At 40.7% G+C, this 25641-nt stretch overlaps 2 protein-coding genes across 3 annotated transcripts; both read right to left on the reverse strand.

The window, feature by feature from the left end:
- Positions 1-5414: 5414 nt before the first annotated feature.
- Positions 5415-10643, reverse strand: plk2b (polo-like kinase 2b (Drosophila)). The gene is made up of 14 exons (XM_018758880.2): positions 10403-10643; positions 9996-10103; positions 9373-9489; positions 8989-9118; positions 8717-8900; positions 8180-8375; positions 7916-8063; positions 7696-7778; positions 7443-7572; positions 7237-7317; positions 6903-7059; positions 6477-6606; positions 6257-6367; positions 5415-6026 (listed from the first exon to the last, which is right to left on the reverse strand). The coding sequence occupies exons 1-14, from the start codon at positions 10592-10594 to the stop codon at positions 5835-5837; spliced, it is 1959 nt and encodes a 652-aa protein (XP_018614396.1). The 5' UTR covers positions 10595-10643; the 3' UTR covers positions 5415-5834.
- A 4019-nt stretch (positions 10644-14662) lies between these two features.
- LOC108938625 (protein N-lysine methyltransferase FAM173B) lies at positions 14663-25600 on the reverse strand. 2 transcript variants are annotated; one of them, XM_018759391.2, is made up of 6 exons: positions 25471-25600; positions 19450-19632; positions 18200-18304; positions 17239-17379; positions 16204-16254; positions 14663-15178 (listed from the first exon to the last, which is right to left on the reverse strand). In XM_018759391.2, the coding sequence occupies exons 1-6, from the start codon at positions 25531-25533 to the stop codon at positions 14972-14974; spliced, it is 750 nt and encodes a 249-aa protein (XP_018614907.1). In that variant the 5' UTR covers positions 25534-25600; the 3' UTR covers positions 14663-14971. The 2 variants fall into 2 exon arrangements, with proteins under 2 accessions (XP_018614907.1, XP_018614908.1); XM_018759392.1 differs by lacking the exon at positions 25471-25600 and adding an exon at positions 20351-20414 and having other exon boundaries at positions 14720-15178.
- Positions 25601-25641: the final 41 nt, after the last annotated feature.

Genomic DNA, 25641 nt, shown 5'->3' on the forward strand with positions numbered 1-25641 from the left:
TGTAGTAGGGGGTGCGGTGGCGCAGTGGGTTGGACCGCAGTCCTACTCTCCGGTGGGTCTGGGGTTCAAGTCCCGCTTGGGGTGCCTTGTGATGGACTAGCGTCCCGTCCTGGGTGTGTCCCCTTCCCTCTCCGGCCTTACGCCCTGTGTTGCCGGGTAGGCTCCGGTTCCCCGTGACCCCGTAAGGGACAAGCGGTTCTGAAAATGTGTGTGTGTGTGTGTGTGTATTATGTAGTATTACCAAAAGCAATGCAATGACATTCTTTCTCTCTATGATACTCTACAACACAATACTCACTACTTTTCAGAGGTAAAAATTTTCAGTGTTTACTGTGTTGGCAGTTTACTCTCCATTTCCTTTTAAATGAGAATTTTACAGTAAAAAGGAACATTAATTTTGATGTTTGTCCTTGAAATGTATTTGAACACTCCCTCATCCATTGCTATGTTTAATGGGATTCTGTCTTGCTCACCTCTACTGGAAAGTGCCTGTGAGATTAATATTCCCTGGGATCACAGAGGTGAGGAACTATGTGTCCTTGTGTGGTGGTCCTTTTCTTCTGTGACCGCAGTGTTGGGTTTGTGTATACAGCATAAGGCACGGTGTTCGAAGTCATTTGGCATCCGGGGTAGGTAGTGCTCCTCTCAGCACTAATTGTGTGCTTTGCCTCCACCCTCAGTTATACTACAGCTTTCATACATTACAGTGGGGTAGTCAGCAGTTTCAGCTATACTAAGAAATATGATTTTCCATAACTAAAAGAAAAGAATACCAGTTATATATCAAAAAGTAAAAAAAAAAACAAAAAAAAGTTTATTAACATTTGAAATGTTGGCCAGGTAAATAAATTTGCACACTGGGAAATTGCTGGGTAAGATCCGGTTGCTGCTACATCTTTCTGCCATAGCCTTGAGGAGGATTTAAATCATCTGTCAAAAAAATCTATGTACATAAATACATGAAAACAAAAATCATTCACAGAGCATCAAAGAGATGTTTGGAATGTCAAGACATAAAAAACCTGTCCTGGCATAATTCACCTGTTTCCTCCTGCTGTGCTACAGCAGCTTGCATTCTTGTGCTTGTGCGACCCACTCCCTCAGGAGTCCTCTCCCTCTCAGCCCACAGACACCTGACTCAGTGAGCAAAGGGTTCCAAGGAATTCCAGGTTTAGGTGTGTGGGATTAACGACAACCTGTCACATTTCTCTTTTGCAAACTCGAGTAGCTCATGCACGACTGTCCTTCCAAACAGGACCATGGCACCAGTAACTCTGATATGAAATTAAATACTGTTAATGTAATTAATGTTATAATTTTGCATTCTGTTTTACAGTTTTAATTTTACTGGTGAGGTTAATGCACTTGAAGTTTATGACTTATATGGTATAGTATGGAAACAAATCAAATGTGACACTCCATAGAGGTGTTTATTTGTAATCCACTTCACAATATTCAATAATCTTAGGAGAAGAACCTGTATGTGAATATATAATATTTGAAACATTAAAATCATGCCATTAAAGTTAGAAATTTATTTGGGGCCCCAAATACAAAATTTCAGTGCTCTACCAGGATAGCCCTCATATATGAAATGCATCAAAAAAAATCCAAACTATAAAATGAATAAATCTGTTTTAAATATGGCAATGGTTTTCAGCCCTCATTCTTATTAAGAGTTGTACATTTTCAAGATGGGTTCTTGATTAATTAATCGCCATGGAAGATCTGTCAACAGAATGAAAGATGGAATTAAATTGTTATACCCCACATATGGCGAATATGAAAGATACTGTGATAAATTATATTTTAATAAGTCTAAGTAAATGATCATCTAAATGGATACATGTAAATATGTTCTTTTCTGTTAGTTTTTCACAACTAATCAGACAAACTGAACATATTTCATTTGCACAAACACCAAAAGTTTTCTATTCATCTAAATAGAACTTAAAAATTAAAGCACAATCAGCCTCTTGCTATAGGTTTTACAAGACTTGAACTTTGCCTTTTCTTCTTTTGACAGCTCTGTGAAGGCTAACTAATTAAGAACTCACCTGAAATGAAAAACCAGCATGCACAAGGGTTTGTTACACAGAGGGTTGAAATGCACTGCTGTGTAAAAACAGTTGCACAGCAGTCTTTGAAAGACCACCTTGGCCACGTGACCACCAAGGGGAGGAAAAGAAGCTATGAGTCTGCTACATGACTCATGCAAATCATGGTTAAGCACTGAAATACCTGGCTTTGCATTAAAGGTCTGAATCTGACGAAACTCACGCCCAGATTATGCTGTTAAAACAAGTAGCATTCCTTACCTTTTGCCCATCACCAACTCTTGGAATTTGAGGGATATGAAAAGCTGCCCTGCCCAAACCCAGAAACTTTTCATCCTCAGGGTCCTCCTGTTTTCTGAAGTCTTGCCCTGACAGGCCTGGATTTGATTTCCATTCTTCCTGAAGAGCACAAGTTGGTGTTTTTGTGTCCGATCAAGTCATGTTACATGAGGTACTACAGTGGTTATGAACATGGGCTTAAGTATCAGATTTTAGAAAATCGACTAACCGTTCAGTTATTTGTTTAACTGCTGCTTCTCTTCTAAGCCACTTAAAATGTTAAACTATCTACAGTACAATTTATTACCCATTTACACAGCTTGGAAATTTTTCCTGGAGCAATTCAAGGAAAATACCTTGCTTAAGTGTACTACAGCAGAAGGTGGGTGTTCACACCGGCGGCTTCTGAGTCCGAAGGTGGCAGCTCTACTATAGTACATTCACATTTATTAAGTTAGCAGATGCTTTCCTCCAAAGCACTGTACAACTCAGAAAAAACAAAAGTGCATTTCACAGATGGAGAAATAGAGATGCAAAGATCTGATTCTTGAAGTACAGTCAGTTTCACTGAGACCATTGTTCAAATCAGCATACATTACATGGGTAGTTGCATATAGAATTGGTAGATAGCACAATTTTTATTGAGACAGATAATATAATGCAAATGTATGGAGAGATCTGGAGAGAACTGAGTTTGAAAGAGATGTTTAGAGATATCTTGAACATTCATAGGGATTCAACAGTTCTGAACGACATAAAATCAGATGAACTAGATCAATTTACAGAAGTATAATCAGAATAATATACATTTTATATAGATCCCAGGTATACAAGCAATGGGAAACAGATACATGAAAATATTCTCACCCCCAAAAAAATCTCAACCATACAAACAACGCAAAACAATAAATGTCATAATCGTACACCTGTTAGGAAAAAATTCAGGATCATGGGCAAGGTAAAGCAGTTTTATTTGTTTTTGAGTCACCTTAAGCTTTCAGACCTCTGACATGTGAGTTCAGAAGAGTAGATCATGTTCTCACTGTTTTAGAATCTGCTTAAAGAAAAACCATGAGATGAGCAACCTCATCCTATGTGACCACAAATATGTCTTGATCTGTTCTCCACCTCAAACCATGCTGTCACATCTTCACAAACTAGCACAGATGTGAAAACAAGAACTGGATATTCCTCTCCTAAGCCATTAAAACCACGTTGTGTGTCGAAAGAGCTACTTTTAAAACAACATGCCAGTGAAAAATCGCAGTTGTTGCCTCTGCTTTGAGAGCAGGGCAGAGTTTCAAAGCAAGTTGCAAAATGATCAAGGAGTTCATACGAAAGGGAGCACTGTACGTACTTCTCAGCTTATAGACACAGTTAGAAAGAACATACTGCCACCACCTCTGTCATCCGATTTTTCTTTCATTGACAGAGAGACCAAAATAGGCATGATGAGTTTATTTCATACAGGTGGGATAAAGTGCTTGTCACTATAACAATTTTTTAGAGGATGAAAAGACAGATGAGATGTCAGTTACACCTTGTGAATGAATTCTCATTGTAGAAATTTGCACTGTTTTGGATGGCCTATGCGAATTAACCACATAAAGAAACAGAATTGACTTATTAGCACAATTTCACCTCTAGTGCTTTATATTTGAGGACTTTGAACTGTTAGAGGTGGCATCTAGATCTTTATTGGGTAATTATGCCTAATTTATTAAGAAATGATTGACTACGCTAAAACTTCAAGTGTTGTCAAGTGTATGCTTAGTTTTAGTGACACACATGAATACTTCAAAAACACACCATCCCCCACTTTTGTAATTAGGCTTGAAAGGTGTAAATCCTTTGCTATTGTGACAGAAAATAATTTAAGTAAAACATTACACAGTCAAAAATGCATTGATGTAATGTCTTAAGACTATTAATATTATATAATTCATGAAATTTAGAGAAAATATTTTACCTCCCCATTGAAGATACAGTCCTGCTTATTGCAACAAGCAGACACACAATAGGTTTTGAAAACAGATCAAGCTGAGACTTTGATTATAGTTACTATCAATAAAGATTGTCCTTGAAAATGCTTTTCACCCTGGGATTAATATTAACTTGTGATGGGAAGATCAGTCCACGTCAAGCCATCCCCAGCTGCACATTTAGGTAACCAATGTATTATTTTATTCAATGCTTTCTCTGTTGTCTTCTGTTTGCAATTACCATTTGCTTTCAAAATATTGATGAACTTGTTGGTGCTGCCGGTTTGGAACATATGCAGAAACGTCTGTTGTGTGTGTGGCCATCAGGGCCTCCATGTAACCAATCTGTCTACAATGCCATGGTGCATTATAGTACTTATTGCAGGCCTCAAGCACTATTTGGCTTATGAGGTCTACGGCATGTTACCCGTAGAATCTTTCACTAGAGCCCTGCATGTCAGCAGAGCTGACAGACATGCACTTTCTAGCACAGATTCAACATGGAGGTCTTCAGAAGCAAGAGATCACCAGGAGGACCCACTGATATACTTCAAGAGCAAGGTGTTATGCAATTAACTCTAGGTAATTATGAAATCAATGTTTGCTATAATGCATTTATTGCACTGTTAAACTCAGTAAATATACAAAATATTTACATGTAAGCCTAAGGCAGTGCAAATTTTTTCAGGTGAATCTGACTAACTTGCTTCTAATATGCATCTATTAGATTGCTGGAATGCAGCAATGGGTGAGTGATGTAGGCAGTATAGTGCATCCAGCATAAGGCAACAAAAATAAAGGTACCTACATACTAGTTGGAGAAAGCTTTGGATTAAAAATAAAAACCAACCTCTAAATAGATGTATTGCAGAACCATCTGAATTCTAACAATTATTTCAGTGAACGGAGGACAACCTGTTTCCAAAAGGCAAATGTAATGGGGGAACCCCATAGTCTCAATCACTCCAGCTAGCACCACTAGACAGTTGAAGTCACATCCACTTTAATAGTCACAAAGAGAAAAAGGAGAAATTTATTAAAACTGATTTTATTAAATAAATAAATATTGGACTTTGTCCATAATAACTTATTTTTTGTTAAACACAAAGATATTCCAATTTCTAAGCAGTCTTTCCTCCACAATGCTTTTGCAACTCAGAGGCCCTGGACAACCACCAGGCAACATGTGTCAACCTCCTTGCCAGCAAGACTTCCATACCAGCTTTGTTTTGTTCTACAGGATGTTTGTGTGGTCTTGCCTGTTTTCCCACAAGTCCAGTTCCCTGGTAAGACTTAAATCCAGTTTAAAAAGTCAGTCTGGAACCAGCCCAGTGTTGGTCTTCCTCATATTCCTCCTTCAAGATGGCTCTTGAACTTTTTCGTACCTCAGTACCAAACATGCGACTTTCCATTGTCCATATTGCAAACATATGGCCAAGTCCACAATCACTTTTGTCACAAGCCCTTTCTGCAGTTAAAGTTGTCCATCCATCCAGTGCATCCCATGTGGCATACTTCAGTTACACCTCTGCAGGAGCATATTCAATGCATAGTCCAACCGTTCACGAAGCTCTGCAGAGCACCCATAAGTCAGCAAAGTGCTCAGCTGGAATGTTGTGGAAACACGTTCTTCATTGATGTACGTCAGCAGATAATCTCCTTGCTGCTGGCACAGGATGATCTTGGTGTGGTCATGGTAGAAGTTCACCTGTTAATTCAAAGTAATCAATTAAATTACAACTACTGAGTACACAATGAATCCCTTGAGCTCCCAGGAGAGAAAAAAAAAAAAAAGGCACCAACATTGTTCAAATGTTCCCATGACTTCTGTTTGTGCCAGACCACAGATTTTGCCTCATCTTAGTTACATCCTTAGGCATCAGTGAGGGGAGGGGGGAAAAAAAATAAAAAATAAAGTGGTTAAACTAGTATATTTACCTGGAATGTACCATTGTTGAAGAGCATCATCAGAGCCCTATCTGACTTCAGCCACTGCAGCAGGTATAGGTTGGGGAGGCAGTTGTCAATGGCATTTGTCAAATCTCCACCCTAAATTCAGAACAGAAAACCAGGTCATTCCAAAGCAAATGAAGCAACCAATGAAGTGAAATTATACCATGCAGATACAAGGAATGGATACAGCAACATGGATACTTACATCCATCAGGTTTTCCTCCATGTAATGAGCAAAATACTTCAGGATTGTAACCTGACTGGCAAGTTTCTCTGGAGCATCAGTACTGGATAAGACAGTGCACTGGCCCAGCTCAGCATAGTAGTGTATGGTCCTTGGGAGAACAGACAGTCATGAGGATATTAGCATTAAAAGCAGAATTGTAAACATAGGCTCAAACACACTAAAGACACAAGAACATATTTACGCCACAAGCCAGCCCAACAAGCTGACTTTTGGCTAGCGACAATGTTCTTGGACTGATTTAACTTGATTACTACTTAATTTGTATTTCATTTGAAATCTATTCATTACCCCCCCATCCCTGTTGCAAAAATCAATATCTAATCAGGGAAAACAGTTATGCCCCTTAGGTGCTAGGAAAATATGATGGTGCATAGTGGGACCTACTTGTCTGACAGCAGGCTCATGTGTGTGCCGTTGTTGAAGAGTACACCTACGATGTTGTTGGACATCTGGTAGCCAAACCCATACTTGTTTGAGTAATCCACCCACTTGGTTACCCACTGGAAACCACCAGTGAAAGTCTCTTTTGGCATTTCACCAGCTGAAAGTACAAAAGCAAAGCAGGTGGTAGGTAAAATTCAAACAGCCAGTAGTATTAAACAGGGTGCAATCAGAGAATCCCAGTTCAAAACAAGCCAACCTAAAAGACCATTAAGAGACTTGCATCTGAAAAATCATCCATACATGGAAATTCTAAAAGCAGACATGGATACCTTACCTTCTGGCATTTTCTCAAGGCAACCCCTTAGTACACTGGCCACAGCATCTGCCACACTACCCATAGTGCCATCTTCTAGACCTACAAAAAAACACCCTTAAATTATCTACTGAAAAGGGACTAAAAATGAACAGTTTCTCAGACACATTAACAAAAATGCAAATGACCACTAACATTTGTGCAGTGCTGCACGCACTCCAACTTACATTCACTACTGCTGCTGCAGCTGCCAAGACTGCCCCTCACAATCATACGGATGGTGTCGCGGATTTGTGGTGCACCTTCCGCTGCTACAGAACCCGGCTTTCCAGTGGCAGGAACAGCTGACTTCACTTCCTATATGAGTGAAAGGAAGGAGGAAAACACAGGGGGAGAGGGTAGAGGGTTTAGTTAGTGTTTCAATGCAAGAACAGTCAAAACTGACATTTCCTCATTTTCAGTTAAAAATGTGTTACTCACCTCTGACCACTTTTGGCTGATTGCGGTTCTCTTCAAGTCATGACGGATCTTGTAGATTTCTTCTTCCTCTTTGGTCAACTTACCTGTTAAATCAAGACAACTTTTTATAAAAACTAGTAAACTAAGCTTGTAACTGCTAGTAAAGGAAAGAGGCTACTAAATGTTATACTGGCTATCCTTTAGCAATGCCTTTTGATATAGTACATCTCGAGATACTCACTTAGACTGTCATAGTACTTTGCCTTCTCCTTCTTTCCTCCAAACAGAGCAGCAGCTGCCCTTTTAAAGAAGTTTTTGGCAGGACTGGAGAGGTGGAAGTCTGGGATTGTGTAACAGCAACTGGATGGCAGACGCTCAGGTGTGAAGCCCTGAAAAACATGTGAACTCATGAGTCTGCCATCTCCACTTTAAGGAAATCAACATTTCAGCTGATTGTTATATTGCATGACTAAACTGACAAAGCTGTTCATACACTAAAACACACCTGAATGAAGTCATGCTGCAGGATGTCATCAAGGGTAGGCCTGTTCTCAGGATTCTTGGAGAGCATGCTGGCGATCAACTGCTTGGCTGGTAGAGACAGTGAGGAGGGCATGGAGTACCTAGCCTCCCGGATACACTTGTACGTTTCTTTCAGGTTAGTTGTCTCAAATGGAGGTCTGCCCAAGAGCATTGTGTACCTGTAGAGAACATGGAGGAACACCAGTTTGTCACAGACTAGTTTCTATGACAACACTGACACAGCATACACCACACAACCAATTCATGTCACAATGCCCTTTCACTGTTAGTCACTAGCCTCATCTGTTACATTATGCTCCCTCAACATACAAATGCTCATTTATGGAAATACTGAAGCTCTCCCAATTGTCTGAGATGTCTCAGCACAGTATGTTCCCCAATTCATTATTGTAATGAACAGGCATGGTGACATCAATAAATGCACTAACCATTCCAAATGGCACAGCAAAGCTACTGTTGGCTGGGGTAGAAAATCTGAGGGAGAACTGTGTGTACTCACATGACGCAACCAAGTGCCCAGACATCAGACTCGCACCCGTGTCCCTGCTTGTTCAACACTTCCGGAGAGAGGTAGTTTGGCGTTCCACAGATCGTCTTGCGCCTGTCCCCCAGCGGTTCAAGCTTTGTTGCCAGCCCAAAGTCCCCCACCTTCAGCTCCATCGACTCATTCACAAAAAAATTACCTAAAATGCGATTTTGAAATACAGTTAGCCAATACTCAAGAGTTCTCCTCTCATATTTGAAGAATCATGTTTGAATTGTGTCCCATACCAAGCTTTAGGTCTCTGTGCAGGATCTCTTGCTGGTGCAGGTACCTAATTCCTGACACGATCTGTCTCAGGAAGTACCTCACCTCCGGCTCGGTCAGTACTTTGCGTGCCTTCAGAATGTGAGCCAAGGACTGGGAACACCAGAGAGCAAAAAGGACAGTTAAACCACACCGAGAAAGTGAGGGTCTGGAATGGAGGCATCAATATCTGCGTGAACATGTACTCTGTACTCTTAGCACAGCACTTACAGCACATAATTAGTCTAATAACACACTCACACACCATGGAGATGTGTCCAAAACAATAAGGAGAAGACCAAGTGATAGTAATGGCTAAAATAGGGTACCCTATCTTAACACCCAGAGGAACATTTGAGAATACCTACCCTTCTACTACAGTACTCCAGTAAGATATAGATGTTATCCTTGTCTTCAAAGTGGTGGTAGAAGTGGACAATGTGCTTATGGTGCAGGGCTCTGTGGAGGTCGATCTCCCGGTCAATCTGTCAAATAGGCACATCATTATTACTCCATTTCTTAGCTGACAAGTGATTTATTGCATTTTTCCCCATTAATTAGGGAGGGCTGCTAGCACAGTGGTTACAGCAGCTGCTTTTGGACCCAAAGGTCACAGGTTCAATTCCCACCTCCAGCTGTAATACTCCTGAGCATGGTACTTATCCTAAATTGCTCCCGTACAATTACCCAGCAGCTGTATAGGTAAATGATTTTAGGTACCTTACACTGCGAGCTGCTTTGGAGAAAAGCATCGGTTAAGTGAATAATAAATCAATGTAATTGCAAAAAAGTGATTCCAATTGAGTTTTTCCTTCACGGTACAATAGCAGTAGCCGACGGTGGGGGATCGAGCCGGCAGCCTTTTCAGGTGCTAAACGTGATGACACGATCACGTCCATGATCATCTTGGGCGAAATCTCCCATTACAGGTGCGAAGCCTGCGCCGCGGGCTCGAGCGCTCGCTCGCTCGCTCACTCACTCACTCACTCACCTTCTCGCGCTGGTGCGGCTTGGAGACGCGCGCGTGCGGGATGATCTTGGCCGCGTACACCTTGTTGTTCTGCAGGTCGACCAGCTCGTAGCATTTGGCAAACCCCCCCTGCGATAAAACACACGTCTCAGTCTGGCTCTGCGCTACAGCAAGGTCAGTGATCTCACGCTTTAGCGGTGAGGTAACCTGCGGTACGTAGTAACGTACGGTCGTACCGTGCTTCACGCGTGAAGCGACAGTCAAGTCATGTGTAGTTCTTAAACATTCGCTCATCTAAGCAAACAATATCAAACTCCTAGCTTTGGTGCTTAAATCCGATACACATTTTTGCTTGTGCACGCGGTATTTTTTTTTTTTTTCCCCCCCACATCATGTAAATTTTTCCTGTCCCCTTTTTTAAAGTTTACCTTGCCCAGCACTTTCCCGCGGGAGTAGCGTCTGCCCGTCACACCGTCCGTGATGATCCGCGACAGCTCTGCCTGCGATGGAGTCGCGTCCTCCGTCTTCTTCCGTTTAAACTCGCACGACTTGTTGAGGGGTTGCTCGCACATCTTTCCACTGTTCGCTGACTGGTAAGTAATATTCCTTAGCACCTCCATCACCGGCCTCCCTCCGCAGATGCGCGCTTCACACTGCCTGAGCCGGGCGCTTGCTTCCCTCCTTTTATAGCCTCGCGCCCGGCCGTCCGGCCCATTAACGGCGCGCGACGTCACCTGCCGAAGGCGCGCGGGAGGGGGTTCTGCGCTTCACGTCGAGGAGCTCAGTGGAGAGGCGTAGTCAATCACAATTCGTCCGAAGGCAGGCTTTCCAAACGATTAAGGAGAATTTGTGTGTAACAGTATATTCAGAAAACCTTTTACTCTAAAAAGCTGATATTACAGACAACAGAACAAAAATGTCTTAGTAGGTGCAATCATTGTTCTGTATTAGCAGGTACACATACAACAAAACATTACCAACAATAAAAAGGAAACATTTATATTTCTAACTGTGTCGAACAACATAAAAGCAGTATTTCAGTCTGCTCTGACCTTTTTTTTTAACGTTCAGCAAGTTACTCGCCATGCCGCGCGACCGCCTCGCTGTGGTGAATAAGGGAGTTGCAGCAGGACTCTCGCAAAAGCGTCGAGTCCCCTGAGTCAATGATGCGCACGTGCTCTATTCACAAATTTACAAAACGAAGTGCTCCTTCTCCTGTCATTAACAATTACGAATCTGACTGAAAATGTGCGGTACATATAATAGTGCAAGATTTACTGCAGTAAATAAGATTTGTAAATAAGGCCACGCAAATTTTTTTTTCTTTTTTTTTTTTTTTTTTTTTTTTTTTTTTTTTTTAACCATAGCATAAGTTCTGTTTACGATCGTTACCCTTCGCATAGTATATGTTAGAGCTGTACGGAGTGCCTTTCATTTCCTGTATTGGCGTCTCGATCTAAATTTAGCACAGGCCTTTTACCGCCATCGTGTGGTTAAAATTCATATTGCAGTCTTTCAAAAATGTGGCTCATACAGACCATGGTCTGTAACCAAGGGGGTTCATCTGCAGAGGCGGGTAGAGTAGACAAAACACAATGCAATTAGCAATATATTTTAATGCTTAAATATACCATTTAATGCATTAAAATGTATCCAGATAACATTACAGTCAGTTAAATCTGTTATGCCATTAGGCAGTGGAGTGTAGTATGAGTGCCTCACAGTGCTTAGACTGCTGTCGGGCATATATTCGATCCCTATTCAGTCTTTATGGAGTTCACATGTCTTCCTCATATTCGTTGTGATTTCCTCCAGCACGTCAAGACACCCTTTTCAGGTTGATCGGCGATTCTGAGCCCGTAGTGTGTGATTTTGTGACTGTGTTTGTGGCTACACCCGTTCAGGCCTAACCCTGCCTATCCTTTGGGAGCGAGTGTTGCGTCAATAAAATTAGATATGATCAATTAGACTAATGAAATAAAAAGAAAACAAATGCAAGACCTAGTATGCTAAGTATTATTACTCACTCACTAGCAATAACCTTGTGTCCAAAGCATACCCAGGAAGAAAGGGGTGTATGTTCTGAATAGAAAAGACACCAGAACTTGTTACCTTATTAGTGAATACTTGGAAAGCTACCTAGACAACAAGAGAAGACCAGCAACTTACTGTATCATGTTTTTAAAGTGGATATGGAGTTCATATACATTGATGGCAAGTGTAAGCTATAGGTGGAGATGGAGTGATCATATGCTTTGAATGTGGGATGGGTGTGTAACTGGTATATTCTATAGGGCTAGGGTTACGCGTAGTCAGAATATCCTTAAGGTTGGTTAATCCACACATAAAGAGGTTGCTGGTTCTGTTGAATTGCAGTGGTGTGTCATAAGGAGGAATGGGAGTAGGTAGAAAAAAAAAAAGTAAAAAAAAAGTGAAAGGTAGAAGTAGTGAAGAACTGACTCACTTCACTGTAAAATTAAGAAAATGTGTTTACAGTATTCAAAATTAAATTGCAATGAATTGCAAGTAAATTCATGGAATTAGAACTCAAATTTGTGTTGTAACATTATAATAGGTGGACATCATAGCATAACCCTGGGGAGACCCTCTTTAGTAAAGGAATACGGTATAGATAATTCATCCAAATGAAACAAAGTAAAACTCCAAAAATGACAGTATCTGTGTACTGTGATTACTAAACATCACATTGTTTAGTGTATGAAGCACATACACTTATCATTATTTAATAAATATTTCCCAGCTCTCAAGAACTTAATTCTAGTTATATGTTCACTCACAACTCTCCACTAGCAGTTACAAACAGGCCTTTTTATATATAGATATAACCGAGATATATAGATATACAGTTTTCAGCCTGTATAAATTTTCACAGATCTTTCCAAAAATTTGACTCAACTTTCCAGCAAATTAAGAAATCACACATGAAAAGGCAAAATACTTCACATTTCAGGTAATGTGTAAAAATGCCTGACATGCTCTGTATGCACAAAACGGAAGAAAGTCACCACACCTCAAAGATCAAAGGAAATAATTGTAAGTATAAATACTGGCCCCTGACATCAAGTCTATTTTGTTCTCAGGCTCCCAGCAATCACACGCTGTAAAGAGACCCGAGAGGATTCTCTGCGTTTAAGGTAAGAATTTTCTCAAAAGATGTTCAGAAAGGCATTAAATGTTAAAACACTCTACATTAAAATTTCAGGGTGTTTTTAGTTATGTAAATCAAATTAACCTAACTCTGTCACTAAGTAAGTCAGACTGACAAGTAGGTTACTGAATACTGGAAAGTATCCAGCTGGATCACAATGTAAAATCAGCTATAAACCATCTGAGTTCCTTAGTGCTTTAACTTTTTGACACAGGTACTGCCATAGCAAACACATCGTTTATCTAAAAGTTTTAAAAAAATGTTCTTTCTACTGAAGTCCACTTATTTTGTAGGGTATTAAGCAAAATATTTTATAAAAATTGTTGGTTTTACTGTAACATCTCATTTTTATGCATATGGTATTTTAACTTGCTCATGTGTTATGTATGTCACTGTGAAAAAAGTTATCTGCTAGGAAGTGAACAACTGCTGCAGCACTACACTAAAAATGGCATTATATTTTAGATTACCGAGAATTTGCTACTGTGCTTGGCGCTCAAAATTTAGAAACTTCTTCCTTTGCAGCATTGCTGCACTGCAACAAGGAATATTCTAATTTTTCTGCAAAGCAGCCACAGTCCAGTTTTCATTACACAACTTCATAAAACTGTTGTCATAACAGAACTGTTACCATTAAATTGTTGAGGATGTACATTTTTGATGCAGTGAAAGGGAAAAAAAAAAATCAGTTTTTTCAAGACTTTCATATGTCAAACTAATGATCTTTTTATCATTCATGGTTGCAAGTATTTTCTTAGCAGAACCTTTCATGGGACTTTTTTTTTCCCTTCAGGTTTCTTACAGATTGTTTCAATCACACCATCTGTATCTAGATGCCAGCTGCACCCACCTCATTGTCATTACAGCCATCATTATGGCAAACAGTGGAGGGCTTGGGGGCAGCAGGCATGGTCCTCCTGTGCATCATCGCCTGTGCAGGATTATGGCAGAGGTTCCGGAGTTGGACAGTGAGAGAATCCAACACGCTGGAGAACCAGGGCGCGCATGGGGTACCAGGCGTGTACAACAGCAAGCCCACCAAACGCATGTTGTGCAAAACAAAGCCACCACCCATCATTCCACGGGAAAGCAAGTCAAAGAGCAAAGATGTGCCAAGGATGTCGGACCCGCTGTACGAAAACGTCGGCGCACCCTGGGTACCCAGTCAGTCTAACCTACATAGCTTTACCAGGAGCTTCGGCATGCAGCACGTCCCTGAGGCAGACGAAACCTCCATTTATCTCAACGATTCCTCCAATATTTACTACAACTGCGACTATCCTCAGACCAGGGGAGGCTACTATGAGGAGGACTACATTTTTCCTGACGAAAGATCAATAAGCCACGGCAATTCCTGAAATCTGACTCTGTGCAGCACAACTGGGATCTGCTGTTGATAGACGGGCTGACACAATACTTCTATTGTAGGACATATGCATATTGAACAGCATATCAGAAAAAAAATGAAGAAATGTAAAAAAAATTAGTTACTTCGCTTGAACATGCCTAGCTTTCAAACTGGCAGTTTTATTAGACACACTTTAAATATGACCAGGAAAACTGCATGCAAGAACATCTTACACTTAACCCTTGAACGATACAAAAATTTTGATCTAATGACTGGGTGCAGTAGGTGAATATGGAATTGAGAAAATATTATTTTTGTGTTTTAAAGCAAAAAACCCAAACACGAAAATGAGGGTCATTAACAACTCAGTTTGTTGCTCGTTATTTTATGAACAAATATTTTATATTTTGGTTAACAAAGCAACCACAGCTGTTAACAAGGAAATCACAGGGGAAAGTTTATGGTCAGTGAAGATGTTGTTCACTGGGGCAGGCTAGCAGACACTGTAGCTGCTGAAGAAATCACACGGGTCGATTTCTGGATATTGTTCATATCATAAGCCCAAACTCTGTCCAGCCCAGATCCCTCAGAGGAGGTTGAGGGCCAGTTTGGAAATGGAAAGCGGCAGGCGATGACTCGACAGTTATCCGGCAGCTCTTCCATCAATTTCTTCTCTAGCTCTTCCATCTACCAACCAGAACCAGTGCGGTCAGTACATCACTAATGGATCAATCAGTCAGTCATTACTGCAAACAGGTTAAGCGCTATAGATATATGTAAACTCACAATACCAAAAAATATTGTGTTCTGTATACTACCAAGCTTTGTTTTAGTAATTTCCTGTATCTGTTTAGTAATACAGGGTTTTACTTACATTTCTAAAACAAAGCATATTGATACAGCTATAATTGTGGCTTCATTTGAGAATATTTCAGAGGGGGTTTTCAGTGAAATGTGATTTTGGAATGAGCACTTGCTGTCTGAATTTAATGAATCCTAGGAACATGTGAGTACTGTTTCTTTAGCGACTAGACAATGTCCATTACAAGTGCACCTGTGCTTTTTTAGCTGAGGATCCAGCCCGACAGCTCTATACGACATTGATTTTTATCCTTGTCATCACACTGAGTTACCTCTTTGGCAGTTTGAGTTTCTTCTTCAAAAAGGCAGATGCTTATGTTTTCCTATCACATCCCAGTCATACTGTGTTTTTGGCTAGTTATGGTTTGTTAAACCAGCTTTGTGTTACTTTGACATTTATAATATATTAATACTACTGTTTTGCAGATGACCTGTATTCGAATTGTCTGCCATGACTAAAATTGTATATATAAAATAAAGTATTTAAATAAAATGCCCATTTCACTAGGCTTTGTCACTTTGCAGGTAAGCCAGTGCAACTAGACTCATGTGGGAGTATGATCACTTTCTGAGCCTTAGTCAATCACTTTAAATACTATGTACCCCAAAACACTATGAAACATGTTAACACAGTAACAGAGAATAGCGCAAAACCAGAATCTTGCAGCTGAAAACAGTCTGTATGTACTGGATAATACAGTACATTACTGAATCTAATGAATTACAAATGGTCACCCAGCTAAGAAAAATAATAATCAGTGATTTTCCCCTACATTGCCTCTTACTTCATGCATGCACATGAAAATGACTGATGACAGTGTCAGTAACACAGTTTGACACCCCAAACTTACCACGCCTGGTGCTAAAAATGCTGTTACATTGTTGAACTTTGACAGATCAGTCTAAGGAAAGGGAAACCACAACACCTTGGTAAGAAAATGTACATATTTCAGTATATGGTTACACTTCAGAACACTGGGCTCTATGAATTGTAAGCCTACACCCTAATGATTGCTGTCACATACAACGGCAACTTGTCCTCTTCGGTTTACTTATCGTTCAGTGAGCTTTACGATGAAATTTGAGCACTATTAGACTTTCAAGAGCCTCATACAGAATGCGTTGACACAGAAACAAGTCCCACTAAGAGATGTATATGTCTTGGCTTGTGGTCAAATGATGAGCGATGCTGTGTGCATATGTGCATACTAGTGCTTTAGATCTGGCTGTACAGACTTAAAAAAAACTAACATTACTCAATTCTTGCCCAAAGGACTACCTCTCACTGTTTTTTAGCATTGAGATTAGTTTGTCTCTAAACAAATGTTTGTCTATAACCGAAACATTTTTGCAACAGTTTTAAGTCTTGAACACAGACATACAGTTAGGTCCTGTATCCACGAGGGACCACTGGTCATTAATGCAAAACCCATAGAGTATTCATCATAACATGTGTAAACTTTCAGATTATAGGCACACTTCTATTTAATATATAATTATGTAGACTGCATGTGCAGTGAGCTGATATTGCTGTGGATATAGCTATCAGAACAGCATACATATGTACATATTACATTTGTGAGACTGTGTGTTGATGTTTCAATTGTCTTTAATCAGAAATACATGTCAAAATTGAGGCAATTCAGCCCCTTTTATTCATTTACATATTTAATAACTAAGAGCTGGTTGAACTGGTTTGCTTTTATTCAGATCCAAAGACTGCCTGTACTACACAAATAGTAGGCTAATTTTGAAGTTACTTCCTCTTCCCTGTGAAACAGTCCTTTTCAGTTTGTACTTCTGCAAAATATATGCACCTTTTACACAAGCATATATTCTGTACAACATGTCTGCGAGTACAGCGGCACACTAGTGTCGCCTTTTACCTTCCAGAAATCTTTGTTGATGAAGTGAGCCTGAGAGGGCGAGATTCCTTTCCATCGGGCCTTGCTTCTTGAGTAGGCAAGCAACACAGAGTTTATTTCAAAGCCCGTACACTGAAAACCCATGGAAGAGGCAGCAAATACCTACATTTGTGTACCAGAAGACAGGGAAGAAAAAACATTCCAACCACATTACATGTACAGTATGATGATGATTTTAATGACCTCACCCAGTTACAAGAAAACCATAAAAATATTTACTGGATCATCTTCTTCAAGCTATTTAGTTATTGATACCGAATGTTTATCTGCTATTTTTGTCAATATTAGTGCCTAAGCAGTGCTGTAGAGAGAATGCACTGTACTCCATTTTCCTTTATAATACCATGCAGATTGCTTAGCCCAAGGTAAAAGGGGATTTTGAGAAATGCATATTTAATAGTATTAAATTTAGAGCATCATTCTGTGTGCATGCATTGTAAGCTTTTCTCTGAAGTCCTAAGGAAGACCATTTTTGGCCTTAAAGCCTGGCTTGGATTGTGTGACCTTCACATTACCTTTTGCTACTGAAGTTTACAGGAAGTGAAACAGAAAAAAAAATTTTTTATTTTGTAGTAATATAACAGGTACTACATAGATATGAATTATAACTGTACATGGAACAAGCACACTGAAAGTTACAATGAACTCCTTTTTGCCTGAACAACTGCCCGTATTGTGGCACCCATTTTAATGAGTAATCATCATGATACACACTTGTGAAATGTGACTGACTAAACACGTCAATATGTCTTAGGGTTGCCCACCACAAAAAAAATGTTATCCAATCATCAAAAAAACAGATGTATTATTTGTGCAAATTCAAAGAAAAGTTTCTTGCGTGGCTCAGAACTGAGTCAATGCCCCAGAAAAGTCAGTGAAAGGTTCAGGTCTCCTAACAAATGGGTTCCACAGGCATACCTACCAGCCTTCCATCGCCAGATCCAAGATCTGCCAGCATACCTTGCCGACCCTCCAACAGTTTCATCACATTTGCTGTCTGTATCACATTGGAAGGCAAGTAAGGAACCTGCACAACATTAAAAACAGCTGTCACTGTATTTGTGGATTCTGTCACTGGTTTAAACGGATTTTATTCATAAACAGGCTGTATGTACACTTATGCTGGTTCTCGCTGGGCTCTATATGTCTCAGCCTTGACTGAATATGTTGCATGATTAAAATCATATCAAACTAACTACAGTACCTAAAAATGTGCTTGTTTTGTACTTGGGCATTATGTATGACTAATATAGATATTATATGCGCACATTGTGGGCGCAAGCATCCAGACGAAGTGCATTTCATCATAATTATTGGGTACGTACTTTATCTGTACCTTGGTCTGTGGCAAGTTAAATACTCTTTTACAGATACATTTCATAATCTCCATTTCAAACTAGTGTGAAACAAAAGAATGTTTTTGAAGAAACGAACAAAGAGCATTTGCAAGGATAGCTACTGGTAGGAAAACAAACTGCAAGACATGCACAGTTATCTTGGTGATATCTTCTTTATGGTCAAATTGACTGCAGAACCAGAATAAAAACCTACGGTATCTTATTTTGAACAGATCTGCTAGTGAGCTGTAGAAGGAAGTCGCACCTCAATGAAAGCATCACTAAAAAAGAAGCTTTCAAGTTTAACTCACGCTCAGCTTTATATTTACCAGACACTTTTCTCCAAAGCAACTCACAACGCCAAGCTAGTAACAGCTGTTTACCCATTTATACACCCGAGTCATTTTCACGGTCAGTTCAGCTGAAGTACCCTACTCAAAGGTACTACAGCAGAAAACTGGGTTCAAATTTGGATCCTTCAGATGGAAGGGGGTGGCTATAACCACTATGCTATATAAAAGAGTTAATGTTATGAATTATGGGAAGGTTTTTTAAATAAAGATTCAGGCTTACAACCAAAATGGCTTGGGCCTTCAACTTCAATATCTCAGAGTATGGATGACAAAAATGATCGAAGGCAAGCATGGTACATAGTAGGCGGGAGGGCAAATGTGGAATATGTGATCCGAGAAAGAGAATGGCAATAACAAATAACTCTTCACAAAGATTCTCCTTGTGGATTAACGTTTAGCACTGGGGGGAGTCACACACACATCACACACATAAGATAAGATGCAATCCGAATGCCAAGCTCGGTCTGACACATAAGATATACCTTCAACCGTATGGGCACTTTTCCAAAGCCAGGCAGTGTAAACATTGTCCATAGTCCATAAGAAGTCATAAGCAAGGCCCCGATCCCAGCTGCGAGGGCACCATTGTCCTTGTAAGGAGGCAAGAGGTTAAGGTCCCGATCCTGCAGCATGGTCTCGATGGAATCCTCCATGGTAGACTCTCCCTGTAATGTAATGCAACCACACAGCATTAGATTCACAATAAGGAACTCCTTCCAGGGCTTTCGCAAAGGCTGATGCTTGCTTTTTGGGGCCCAAACTGAGATGAGGGCCCCCCCTTAGTGAGACTGGAGAAATAAAAACACTGTTGCTCACCCAGGGGCCCTTCTCTGTCTAGAGATTATTCGAATATTTAGCACTGAAACTGTACAGCACCGGTGCCAGTAGTTGTGGCCTTCCAATAAAAGCAGAAAGTCGGTGGATTGAGTCTCAGTTCTCCATTCATCATTTCACACAAACAGCAAGTACATTATAATTAACAGGAAAAAGGCCAAAGAGCTAAAACACGAGCGGCATTTCGTACAGCAGATGGCGCTATAATGCACTGTATCTTATCTGCTGTGGTATTTTCTAGAAAAGTTCTAGGTATTAAACATTAGTTTAAACCGTCGTTTTATTTGTTTCAATTTACAGAGAACTATGACGAAGAAGGAACTATACTCCGAATTGTACGATTGACTTTGGCTCCATATCATTATATATTTCCTCACGGGTGCACTTCTTTAAGCGATATATTCTGCAGAAACTAATGATGGTCTGATGCATACAACAACAGATTACTGAAAACTTCACTGCAAACAATGCAAAGCTTTTTTTTTTTTTTTAAAAAATGCACATGATATACAAACTTAAAGACTATGTTTCACGCAGAGCAGGTCCCACCTGTGCTACCTCCGCGACTCTTGCCGTGACTCCTGTCCAGAAGGGTCCTCAAGAATGACATGTGATCCACCAATCAAATTGAAAAGCTTCAACATATCCCCGCCCAACTCTCTATTCTCTATCCAATCATGAGAGACGATGCCTCCATGTTTCGTGGAACCGGAAAAGGTAAACAAGGTCACGTGCTCGCTGATTTTCTTCAAGCGTGGCGATGAATTACGCAGTTGTGTTGGTCACGTTTAGTGACATTTGTGTGAAACAGTGGCGTAAACGATAGGCAACAACAGTGTACAGTGTTCGTTCTGTGTAGGTTTGCAAAATCTGTAAAAAACCCCCGACGAGCTCTCTTCCGATCGAGTACGAAGTGTTTCAGTACTCATAACTTAAGCGGAGGTCAACTCATCGTTTCTGTTTTTGTAAGCACAGTATTTCACAACGAATTAAGAGCTCAGTGCCGCGTGGACTTGCGCAGCTGAGCTCAGAACGGACTCAAACTGTTTATCATAAATGATAAATACATAACTTTATGCTGTGGAAAACAGTTTGATCTAGTGTAGAACAGTAGAGTTAGTAGATCCAGAGAAGCGAGTGAGCTTCCCAAAAGTTTTGTGACTTTTTCCACAGAAAAACGAATTTGTACTATGCAATTCACATCCGGTCCTCATCGAAAGAAGTGAACCAATGAACAGACCCAGTTTAACGCTTTGAGGTGTTCGTTATCCTAAACGCCTGAACGTTCTGCTGTTGTCGATTTGAGAACAAAAATATTACAGGTGTGTTTTAACAACTTCCTTAGTGAAGTAACGCAGTTAGTACGGGCGTTACACGGCACCGCACACAGAATCCATAAAGCTCATGGGAAATGACGCGTGCGGCGCGAGAGCGCGTGACACACATGTGCGCGCGTCTCGCAGTTCAGCGCGTGCGAGCTGGAATGCGGCCGAGGCTGAGTTCATCCCGTATCTCGCCACATCCTTTGACTGACCTGCGCGAAGTGGTTCACCTTCAGTGACCTCCTGTGCACCCGCACGGGCGCACACACGCTAATACACACTCAGTTCGTGGCGTGTAGCTCTTTCGGATACATTCTCTGCAAACAAAGACAAGCAACAACTTTTGCGCAGAACGACTCGGTTGAGAGCCCGGATGGAGAGCGACAAGAATGATCATTCATTATGTACGAATAGCGGTGCTTGTTGAAAGTTTGAGAACCTTCAGAATCTTCTCCATTTCTGCATATGACCTAAAACGTGATGAGATTTTCATTTCTTTGTTGAGGAAAATCATCTAATGTTACACATCTGTGTGTGTGGCAAAAGTATGTGAACCTTTGCTTTCAATAACTGGTGTGACCCCTTGTGCCGCCTTGTACAGCAATACCTGCAACTAAATGTTTCCGATAACTGCTGATCAGTCCTCCTCCTCGGCTTGGAGGAAATACAGCCCAACCCTCCTTACGGAACAGCTTCAACTCGGATGTTGCTGGGCTTCCTCGCATGAACTGCCAGTTCCACAATAACAGATAACATTTATTTAGCAGGTGTTTCTCTCCAAAGTGACTTCCAATTAACTCTATTTAGTGTTATGAGCCCACACACTTCATTCACCAAAGTGACTTACACTGCTAGATACACTACTTACAATGGGTCACTCATCCATACATCAGTGAAACACACTCTGTGTCACTCACACACTAAGGGGGAACCTGAACAGAATGTCATTAGACTGTTGAAGGATATTTCTATAGGATTAAGATCAGGACTTTGACTTTGCCATTACAAAACATTAAGTGTCTTCTGCTTTAACCATTCTTTGGTTAAGCTGCCCTGATAGAATTCAGGACTCTGGTTACGACCTAGAAAAGCATCAGTGGAACTAAGCCCCCCCCAATATCAACAAGACCTGATCGATCGCTACGCCCCTACCAGACTGCTACGTTCTTCCTCCTCTGCATGCTAGGCGGCCCCATGCACAAAATGTCAAAAATTAAAAGCACAAAGATTTTCAGTTCTGCCTCCAATGTGGTGAAAAGACCTTCCCCTCTTACTCAGAACTGCTGAATCTCTCTCTACATTTAAAAAGGGTCTGAAAACTCACCTCTTCCAGACCCACTTCTCCCATGCTCTCTTAAGTACATGTTAATGTGTAATTGTTTAAGCTGAATAACTTTTTGATTATAACTGCTGAATAATGGATAAACCTTTATGCAGCTACTCATGTGATGTACACTGGTTCGTATAGTGGAATTTAACAAATTAACTGTGCTTAGAATCATGGCGTCTGCATCTAAGTCTCTCTTCCTGATGATGTAATGCACACATAGTATTTTTCTGCAAGATGTATGTTACTTTGGAGAAAAGCATCTGCTAAATAAATAAATGTAAATGTAAATATGATTGCACATGTAAAAAACAATTTTACAGACATTCGTGAGCACACGTGGCTATTAAATTCATAACTGTAGGTCTGACAATAAAAAGAATGGGGCTTAGACGGTCTGTACTCACTGAGGAATATAAATGTAACCCTTTCCGTGTGATCTAGGGAAATAATAAATGACTGGAAGTTATTTTCACGAACCCTTCTTCCCCAGGTGATAATTAATAAATTCAAATACCTTTACAAACTAATGCTTGATAAGGTTTTATATATAAGTGCAAAATCCATGCTATCAGACTCCATTGCTGTTACACCAAGTTGGAGAACTTCTTTATTAAAAAGTGTTATTTACCTGCTTCCTTTCTGCAAGGCAAGTTACAGCATTATACAGCTGAATAGTGCACACTAGAGCAATTTAGAGTAAGTAAGAATAAGAAAGTAGAGTAAGCTCAAAGGTATTACAGTAGCAGAAGTTACTTAAACTTTAGTGAATTTTGAATTTCTGTATTTCCATGGATTAATTTTACAATAAGGAATTTTACAAAAGTTGTACGGGGCTAGTGGTGGGCTGTGGGTTTAGAAGTAAAATCAAATCTGCCTCCATCTGTGTGGCGTTTGCGTGTTCTCCCTGTGTTCATGTGGGTTTTCTCTCACTGTCCAAAGATGTGTTTCAGGTGAACTGGTGTTTCTTAATTCCCTTAGTGTATGTGAGTGAACGAGTATGTGTGACCCGTCCTGGGTGTGTCCCCTCTCCCTCCGGCCTTACGCCCTGTGTTGCCGGGTAGGCTCCGGTTCCCCGCGACCCCGTATGGGACAAGCAGTTCAGAAACTGTGTGTGTGTGTGAGTATGTGTGATAATCCTGTGCTGGACCGGTGCCCCATCCAGGGTAAATCCTGTTTTGTGTCCTATGCTTCCAGGAAAGGCTCTGGACCACTATTACCTTGGACTGAACAAGTGATTGTTGATGATTGATAAATGGATATTACACATTTACACAATTTTCCTGTAGAGGAAGTGACTATTTTTAACCGTTCTGTTTTGTTGCCAACAATCACATGAAACAGCTAAATGAAAAATGTAATTTGCAGTTCACCCTTATGGCTTCCATAAATCCAAATTAACTGAAGTACTATAAAGCCATCACTGGGCCTACTATCACACTGACCTGATGACTCATAGTCCACGCAGTATTTTCCATGAGTTTGTGCTTTCATGTGGGCTTTTCCTGTGCCCATCAGGGAAAAAAAAATCAGGGGATTTTTATGATTGAGACAGATGGTCCTTAATGAACTCCACAACACTGTGACAGATGTACCTCTATCCTCACTTCCCATTCTAATGAGTGGAGGTGAATGTCACACTAATAATTTCCTAGGTTTCCTTAAAGTTTTGCTTTGTATTTACATATCATTGTGGTGTTTCCATAGTAGTGGGAGCAGACCTACTTATGCTGATCAAAACCCATCTGTTCACGTCATCGATGGAGCAGTTTTTCTTCCATCAGTTGTATTAATCTCACACACACACACACACACACACACACACACACACACACACACACACACACACACACACTGGCTGAAACCGCTTGCAGCGGGGTTGCGGTGAGCCAGAGCCTAACCCGGCAACATAGGGCGTAGGACCGGAGGGGGAGGGGACACGCCCAGGACGGGACGCCAGTCCATCACAAGGCACCCCAAGTGGGATTCGAACCCCAGACCCACCAGAGAGCGGGACCCGGCCAAGCCTGCTGCGCCATCGCACCCCCCTTAATCATGAACTGTTTAACATTAAAAAGACAATTATTGACAAGTTTTTAACAGTTATGTGTGTTGTCTATGTCATTATACATTGAAAAATAATATAGACGGTTTAATTCTGCATAGAAAAACATGATTAAAATAGCTATGGCCAATGCTGAAATACCAACTATAGGACGCTCTAATCGATAGTTAAAGTGTAACTGAAACTGTCTTACTAAGTGTTACACTATCACTTAAGGGGCCTTTTGGCTCTGATAAAAGTGCACTATGGTCAGCACAGTGGTGCGGCACCTGCACTACCGTTCAGTCTGTGTGGATTTCACAAGTCCTCCTCTGGGTGCTCTGGTTTGCTCCTTCAGTCAAAAGATGTGGTTCGAGTGGATTTCTGATTGTAAACTGGACATAGTGTATGAGTGTGTGTGTGACTGTGTAGCTACCCTGCAATGGACTGGCATCCTGTCAAGGCTATACCCTAGACCCCATGCTTCCAGTATAGGCTCTGTACCACTGTCACCCCATATAGGTAATTCCTGAGTGTTCCAAAATCCCTTAAAAAATATCAGCAAATAGCTATTTTTCCAGTTACCTGGACAGTTTTCTTGCTTGTCTATCCGTGCTTATTGCAGTCGGTAACTAATCCCCATTGAAGACATTTTTTTTCATGTCCCAGTTCACTACAAAAATTTCATGTCCATTGTCAGTTGTTTCTTGAAACACAACCAATATTTTTTTCACTCTTTTTGATATCTGATCTGGCCTAAAGAGTTTACGTTTGAAATTCATATTACTTCAATAAAAACATAAAAACAGGCGGCGTATTACATAAAGAGTAGTAAATATAGCAAATATACTATAGCTGAGTATGTTTATCCCGATGAGGTTTTGGACTCTACTGAAGCATCTAATGGGAGATGAAGTTATGAAGCGTTAATTTGACGCCAGTTAATTTACAGGATCTTGCTAAAGGTGCGACAGACCAGGATTACAAACCACACCGGACTCCATGTGTGTGAGAGTCCGCTCCCTGCGCTGAAGATCATGTATTCTTTTCCACGCCTTCCAGCTCCATCCACGCTCCATTTCCAGACGGAGGGTGTGGAACCAGCGGCTCTTGTCTGCGTTCGGCTCACAGCGCCTGAACTCTTCAG

This window comes from Scleropages formosus, chromosome 17 (assembly GCF_900964775.1).
Source record: "Scleropages formosus chromosome 17, fSclFor1.1, whole genome shotgun sequence".
NCBI lineage: Eukaryota > Metazoa > Chordata > Actinopteri > Osteoglossiformes > Osteoglossidae > Scleropages > Scleropages formosus.